General features: G+C 38.7%; 1 protein-coding gene across 1 annotated transcript; it reads right to left on the bottom strand.

The window, feature by feature from the left end:
- Window positions 1-1,681: 1,681 nt before the first annotated feature.
- On the bottom strand, window positions 1,682-7,222 carry LOC116253883 (uncharacterized). The gene is made up of 9 exons (XM_031628860.2): window positions 6,817-7,222; window positions 6,537-6,741; window positions 5,435-5,525; window positions 5,082-5,227; window positions 3,744-3,987; window positions 3,392-3,496; window positions 3,138-3,320; window positions 2,545-2,746; window positions 1,682-2,424 (listed from the first exon to the last, which is right to left on the bottom strand). Exons 1-9 carry the CDS (start codon window positions 6,977-6,979, stop codon window positions 1,925-1,927), a joined length of 1,839 nt encoding a protein of 612 aa, XP_031484720.1. The 5' UTR covers window positions 6,980-7,222; the 3' UTR covers window positions 1,682-1,924.
- Between the last annotated feature and the right edge of the window lie 942 nt (window positions 7,223-8,164).

Below are 8,164 nucleotides of genomic sequence, written 5' to 3'. Positions count from 1 at the left end.
AGGAACAATGACCACAGCTTGGTCGCGATGATAGCACTGCTACCGTGATGGTTGACGTCCTTCCTGTTCAAATTTTCAAAGGTAACAGGGAAGAACATGTGCTGTCCATGAGGGAAGCCCCACAGAAAGGAAGCTTTATCGATAATTCATCTAAAAGAAACACCAGACGGCAACATGAGAAAAAAGTTTCAAATACAAGGAAGATGAGGAAAATATGATTATTTTTGCCAATTTCTAGCCATGCATGCATTTTGCGTCTTTATGTGGAGAGAGATAGGGAGATTTCAATAAGCATATTCTGCTAAGACATACTTTCGAAGTATCAAGCTTCAACACATTCAGTTCAAAAGTAACATAATAAGATTGGGATAGTGTAACAACATTGTCAGATACGACTTGCTTCATTCTTTTTAGTCAATTGCACTTTTAACAGTTCAAAAGACTCTTCGTTCCTCTGTTTTGTGTTATTTTTGTCATTTTTCCAATTCTAAGAGTTGTTCTGAAGTTCAAGAAAATTCACTATATCGCAAGACATTGATTAGAACAGTATTTGGGACAACAGTAAAGCTACATCTCTATGTGTCTAGACCCAACAATTGAGTCAGGCCATATACAAGGTTAACTTTGCAGTTCTTAGCTGGACATATTTACATTAGTTGGCCTTATTAATATTCTTAACAATAATATCAACCAGACATAGTTTTTCCCCTTCTCATTGGCTGTATCACAGATGTACTAGACACCCTTAGTAACACATCTGTTTCGAAGATGCCAGTGTCTCAAGCAACATGATTCGAGACGGACCAGAAGATCAACCATCTTATATAAATCCTAGTAGTTACCTGAAATGACCGTTTTCCTGTCTAATGTATCACAAGTAGTAAAATCTTTTATGCTGCACAACAGCACTTTTGATTGTATGCTACATTTTTACTTTCACAGTTCAGCTGTTCTCAAACATACCAATTTTAATCTTCTGTTTTATCCAAAGACCGCATACCACAAGGTTCTTATTTTCAATAGTTATTTTACCATGTCACAGATCAATTAATGAAAAATGACAAAATAGACACTTTTACGCAAGAGGCTAAGACACTTGTACCCAATGCTGCAGCGACTTCCGCAATTGCTGGCTCTGGAGTTGCATTTTTCGCCTCATCATAATAGTCAGTGAAACTATTTAAGATGCATGGCACTGTAACGTCTGGCGTTTTCAACATCTTGAAGCCGTTTTTGATGAATCCAACAGCAGAGATGAACCCAGGATGTCTAAAAACATCCCTCTCTCTCCGCGCCGCCACCCGCCCCCCGCCCCCCCACCATACACACACACCAAGATAGATACCCCCTTGCAAATTGGAAAAAAGGGCAATATTTTATCCTTGAGTTGGATCCAATTTGAATAGATAAGCTTAATTGGCCAAGAAATTCACATCTCGCAGAATGGCATCAATAATCCATGAGGTCCATATTGAGAGTTAATGTTTCTTAGGTTACTCTGCAACCACAGTATCAATCTTGGTCTTGGGCCCTTCCTTTAATTGCATTTATTTGAACAGAATCAAGTACAAGAAAACCACTCCCCAGTTGATCCAGAACACGTGGGCAATCTCCAGAACACTTTCGATTTGATTTAGAACAAGTGGGCAGTTTCCATTTATTAAATATTATGAACGGATCATGCAAGAAACTGTCAATCACATTTAAACAGAAACAATAGACACGGGCTACATCTAAATATTTGGCAACTACCAAAACCGAACGCAATAAGGCATCAACATTATTTATGACCATACATGTGGCAAATATCAAATAAATGAGCCTTAGAATAAAAAGACTAAGGCTATACAAGCGTGGTTTGCTTCAAATGGGGCGGGTTCATGACCAAAAGCCAAATCATCTTATTACGGTTCTAGAGACCAGCCTATTGCTTTGTTGTATCTTGCTTTTTCAGATTCATCTTCAGGCCAAACCCAAATGGGAAGAGGGGGTCATAGTTTGAATCACCAACACTCATCGGCAACTGATCTACTCTTTTAAACCAGGTTCTCGGCAGAGTTCCATGGAATTCATAGTCCCCAAATATTACATCAGTAATCCCATCGCACTCAGTTCCAGGCAGCCAAGCAGCCACGAATGCTTCCATATTGTCCAGCACTTGTTCCACAACAAGAGGCCTTCCAGATATCATAATCACAAGAGTGGGCACCTTGCTACCAACCAATCTTATGAGTTCTGCACCATTTAAAGGAATATCAAGCACAGAGTTGTCCCCCCAAGTTTCTACGTAAGGTTCCTCTCCAACCACAACAATTGCAAATGAAAATTCAGAATCATTGAAGATTTCTGGTGATGGGTCTACTTCGTAGATGACTTCAGTATGTTCGCTGACTGTCTTTTTTATTGCCTCTAGGATGGTTGTCCCTACAAACAGAATTGAATAAGCTCCAGAAAAGGAATACAAATGGCATCCACGAAAGATGAAGGAATTTTATCCTACGGTAGGAGAAGAGGTTATCGTGAACTGCAGTTTTAATCAAATACCTTCCGTGATTCTGCCACTGCTCCCAGCCCAGCTTATGGTCCAACCACCACACAGATAACCTATATCATTAGCATGCTGACCAACAACGAGAACTCTCTTGGCTTTCTTGTCCAGAGGAAGAAATGGTTTTTCTGGGTCTTTGCCATTTTTCAGTAGCACCAAGGACTTGCGGACAGCTTCTCTAGCCAATTTCCTGTGCGCCTGAGAAAAGAATTGAGAATGTGAGATCAAAGTTCGTATTGAAGATTGCCAGGAACTTCAACAAAGTTTTATCCACAACCATCGTAAAGGTGTGGCACACTTGTTGGTACGGTGCAGAAGAAAGTGAGGTTTGGGAAGTTAAAAAATGTCTAGATGTTTGTTTAGGAAAAGCACCATTGTGTTCTGGCAAGATTAAGAATAACCAGAACGGCCTTAATAAATATATGCGATGGCACGCATTCTGTGTCCATGCAATGACGCAATGAATGAATGAATAGCTGCTATCAGAAGTGAAAGTTCAAGCTTCAAACAGACAATAAAATCATGTAATCATGTGAAAGTTCAATCAATAGCTTTGTTTATGTTTCACTTGTTAGTTCTGTGTTGTTACCTCACAACCCACTGTCTGAAGCAGAGATCTGTCGGCAAAGGGGTGTTCAAAGAGCCCAGAAATGAATTTGACTCTGAGAATCCTTTCGACAGCATCATTGATTCTCGCCATTGGTATCTCTCCTGATTCCACCAAGGATGTCAATTCTTTTATGAATTCCTCATAGAGGAAAGGTACCATCACCTAAAAAATTGGCTCGCATGAGAACAAATGTTAAAGAGAACAACAAGAAGCATGCAGTCAAACGATCCTACCATGTCCATTCCTGCATTTATTGAAGCCGAGATACAATAGCGGTAGTCAGATTTTGGTGGATCTAGGATTTTGTCTATTCCTTCCCAATCAGAAATCACAAATCCCTTCACAAGAAATGAAAAAGAAAATAGTCGCCAGAGTAAATGTTAAATTGGTCCAAAAACATGCACAAACTGCATTCATTCTATAGCTTGATTAGACAAATGGGAATCTGTTCATTGTTCAGGTTAGTTAATGCTTGACCTTCACATTGGAACAATAAAAGATGAAATTTTTATCTATCTTCATAACCTGACACCTGACAACATGTATAGAACAATGTACTGCACAAACTTCTTCCATATTACATACCTTAAAGCCCAGTTCTTCTTTCAAAAGCTCTGTAATAAGATAATAGTTGCAATGTAATTTGGTCCCATTCCAGCTGGAAAACGATGCCATAACTGTTGACACATGAAGCGACAAACAATCCAGAAATGGTCTTAAGTGAACACTTTCTAGATGTTCAAAGCTTGATAGAGTGTTCCCTTCATTGACGCCTCCATCGGTTCCCCCATCTCCAACATAATGCTTAGCACAGGCAATGACATTTAATCTGCAGTAGAAATAACAATGGTTCAGTGCATTTCATAGATTGCTATTGTTTGCTTAAACAAAAAAGGTGATATTTGACCACAGGGATGTTCTAGTATTGAAAATTAAGAAAATTTTCAGCTGGAACCAACCGGAAGAAGAAACAAACCACAGCATGAACATTAGTGTAATTTCAAACTTTTATATAGAAACTTTCCAATAGATTCTTATGGACCCCTGTATCTGCTTGAGTTGTTTGCGTTTCATACCATCTATAACGTTAGGCATTCTCCTCCGTTTGCTTAACTGCTGATGTTGAATTTAGCCATTTACAACAAATCTATATATTCAGAAAAGGCATGCATGAATTCTTTCTTTTAGTTATATTTACTCTGACAGCTTAAATTGATGAAAAGTTTTTATTTATAACTAAAAATTCCAGCTGATAAAATTAAGATGTTAACCACATAAAGGCAATTATGCATATCAATGTAATGAATAATGCAAGGAAAGTGTGAAAATTGAAGATGCACGTAACCAGAAAAAGATAAAATTGAGTCCTCTTCCAATATGCACTCAAATTACAGAATCCAGTGTATCCAATATGACCTGCCATCACAGAATATATTGAACGTATGAACAGATAATCTTCACTTTTAATGTTAAAAGTGATGTTATAAGTTTTTGAAGCAGATTAGCCAACTCAGTCATGTATTCTCCTACTTTGGAAATCATCAGACAAAAAATAAGCGCGATAATGTGCAGACAGATCGTCATCTATGAACATCACATGAAAAGAAGCCTAAAATACACCAACTTATTTGTAACATGGCCAATAAAGCAGCAAGCTTTCAAATGCCTGAGATTAGGATTTTATCACAATCTTTTTATTTTTGTGATAAGGTAATTTTCCCCTTCTAGAGTTGCCAGCAACTTAGCTGGACCTGGAGACATACATCTAATCGGTCCTGTTGTCCTTCGGCATGAAACCCCCTCCAGTTACTGTTTCACCATTTTTTACCTGGACCTTGCCTCATTACTTAGCCTAATGGCAGAAGGCCTAACCAAGAAAACCTGAACCATAACTAACGGTCTAGAAAGTAAAAGTTCTTTTACCTGCCACCTAGATATGGATATCCCTTAGGGTGACCTTCTGGTGGTGTACCTTGTAAACCACGAACTGCAGTTGTCATGCTTCGAACAAGTTCACAGTCTTCACTAAAACTCTCAAAACATCTCCCCCATCTTGGATCTCTACAAACCTGTAAAATCAGTAGGCTTTTAGAAGAACATGCAGAAAGCAGAAAAGTGGACATGACAACCAGCAATGGAGAATTACCACTATGATAAGAAGAAATAGAGCATAAAGCTCTTGGACAGGGCAAAGAAGAACTGATCTCGAAGAATTGCGTACGCTTCTTGCCTAACTAACAACTATGACATCAAGGAATTTGGTGAATTTTACTTACGGCTACACAAGGAGCAAAATTGTAGGGTATTCCAGTGGCTCGAACTTCTTTGGCTGTTGCTTCTGCTATCTTCTGAACCAAATCAGCATCTCTAAATAATTTGTGCACAAAGGAACATATTAAGCCGATGAAAAAATCAAGAAATTGTGAAGCATGAAACAACATGAAGCTTAAACTATCTCACCACAGGACTGAACTAATTCAGAACGAACAAGCCTATTGAAAAATTCTCCTCACTACAGAATACCTAGTATAGCAGAGAATATTAGATATATATAAAGAAATATATATGTGTGTGTGTGTGTGTGTGTGTGTGTGTGTGTGGTATCTGGTAAGTGTATCTTGAATATGGCTGCTAAACTCCCATTCTGCAGGGAAAAATCCTTTCTGTTACTGGCGAATGAACGCATGCTGCTGCCAGCCTTGGATTTTCCGTCCTAAAACAACCGACTTTTAAGAAGAAATAAAACAAACGCCAACCCAGTTCAAGCAGTCTAAGATTATTACTACCGCATCTGACAATGTTCTTCAGCTGCAATAAGCTAGATCACTTTTTTGCATGAATAATGAGTTAAGGGAGAGAAACATTATAGAGCATGACAGGATCAACTTATGCTAAGTCCATTGAAACTCTTGACACAATGGTGCATCAAAGAATGTAGGTAGGTTTAAAAATCACAAACGTGCTTATCGATCAGAACACGGAAGTTTTACTAAGATCATCACAAACGTGTGTATATTTTTCTGGACCCTTTTGAAGTTGCCATCTATAGGCAGATGCAAAATGCAGCCAAGTCCTGGCAGTAAATAATTCATCGAAAATAGTAAATGCTCAATCTAGCATGACTTTTGTGCATTTATTGGAGATTATCTATGCAGCAGAGACAGGCACTCAGATCTTTCTACTTTTATTTATCTCATAAAATTTTGATATCAAGGGCGTTGTATGTGCTTTATCAAATTCTATACTATAAAAGAACTGAAGCAGAAGAGGAGAGGTTAACTTGAACACATTGGTTAACAAAAGAATCAAACATTTGTAATCACTAGCTTATATCTTGATTCATGAGAGCAATTACAGGGAAAAGAACACAATAAACACCTGGTAGCACCGAGGCCGATGTTGTGAGGGAAAATTGTGGCACCAACCACGTTGTTGTGTCCATGGACAGCATCAACACCATACACCATTGGTATCGAGAGGCGCGACTCGAGAGCCGATTTCTGGAAGCTGTCAACCATATCCACCCAGTCCTTTGCCGAAGCGCCACTCGTCGGCGCACTGCCACCACCACTGAGAATGCTACCTGCATAGACAGTTGTACAGAACTCAGACAAAGGAAGCCAAGAGCGAAACTTGATCAAGTAACTTCTTTCGTTACCAATGGCCAAGTCTCTGATAGCTGAAGGTGTGGCGACCGCTCTCTCGATCTGCGTCATCTGGCCTATCTTCTCTGCCAATGTCATCCTGGAGAGGAGGTCCTGCACTCTTGCCTCTATGGGCTGGTGGGGATCTTTGTAAGTGGGTGTTGCTTCCATGGCCATAGCTTAACTTCTATCTTCTTCTTCTTTCTGCTTCCTTTCTGCCATTCTTATAGGACATGGAATTGTAACATCATGTCGAACAAGTTCACCTACATGTCACACCAGCCCGTCCAACCTGCATCTAACCATCTTTCTCGATTTAGCCGATCAAATGGAAGATCCATTAAACTAAAAAAATTGGGTGACAAGGAGAGGCAGAAGGCAAGAAGAGAGGAGGGAGGGAGGGAGAGATTCAGATGAAAAAACATAATCGCAACGGATTGGGCCACTTGTATGCTTCACATTGTATGACACGAATGGACGGGTAAAGATATCAACGGATCTCTTAACTGTATCCGTTTTTTTTTTTTGAATATTCGATTCAAATAAATATGAACAAGGAAAAGTCATATCTCAATCTAAAGCGGAAATTCGGTTCCATAATTTGACTCTCATCAGAATCTGATGTTTACGAATCAATATCCATCGAACCTATGAATATTGAATCTAGAATATTTATTTAAAATTAAATCTGAATCCGATCAAATGTTTATGTATACCTAAATCAAATCCAATTGGATATGTCTTCTTAAATCTAAATCTGATTTGATTTCTTAATCGGACATTGAATCTTTTTTTTTTTCATATTATATTTTTTCAAAACTGTTTGATCAAAAATCCCATCCAAATTGAATACATTAACATCCCCATATATGGGGGCAATTTTAATCTTAGAACGCGAAATTTTTCACTTCTCTCCAAATTGGACTTTGGTTGTGTTGCTCCTTCACTTTTTCCCAGTAAACTGAAGAAATGTAATGCTGTTTATCTGAGTACGCATGAAGGAGCAATACAACGTAACGACCGATACGTATCGTTATGCATCGGTTCTCCTTGCTAATGAGACAAAGTCCACATGGTTTTCTTGATTTTTCATTTTTAAATCAATTTAAAATATTTTAAATTATTCTCAAATCCAAAAATTGGAACATAAAATGATACACGTATGGGGAAGAGGTATGGAGGTTTGCATCCCGGAAAGTGTCATAAAATTGATGCTCTTTAAAAATTTTATAACTAGTGCTCCTTAGCTAAAATTTCCTGGTTCCGCCCCTTCCTTGCGGTTAAGCTAACGACTTCCGGCATGCAACTCCCATAGCGAGATGAGTGGGATGGACGGCCTGTACAAGGCTCGGGAACGAATTT

The sequence above is a fragment of the Nymphaea colorata genome, chromosome 5, assembly GCF_008831285.2.
Source record: "Nymphaea colorata isolate Beijing-Zhang1983 chromosome 5, ASM883128v2, whole genome shotgun sequence".
Lineage (NCBI taxonomy): Eukaryota > Viridiplantae > Streptophyta > Magnoliopsida > Nymphaeales > Nymphaeaceae > Nymphaea > Nymphaea colorata.
This window is presented reverse-complemented; position numbering and strand designations above follow the sequence as displayed.

Bases quoted from the DNA above. Each gene is read 5' to 3' on its own strand.
- LOC116253883 (XM_031628860.2), bottom strand. From the start codon at position 6,979: ATGGCCATGGAAGCAACACCCACTTACAAAGATCCCCACCAGCCCATA. The intron at 3,497-3,743 runs GTATGTAATATG...TTTCTTGTGAAG, and splicing joins AAGAAGAACTGGGCTTTAAG to GGATTTGTGATTTCTGATTG. The intron at 3,321-3,391 runs GTAGGATCGTTT...CCAATTTTTTAG, and splicing joins TAAATGCAGGAATGGACATG to GTGATGGTACCTTTCCTCTA.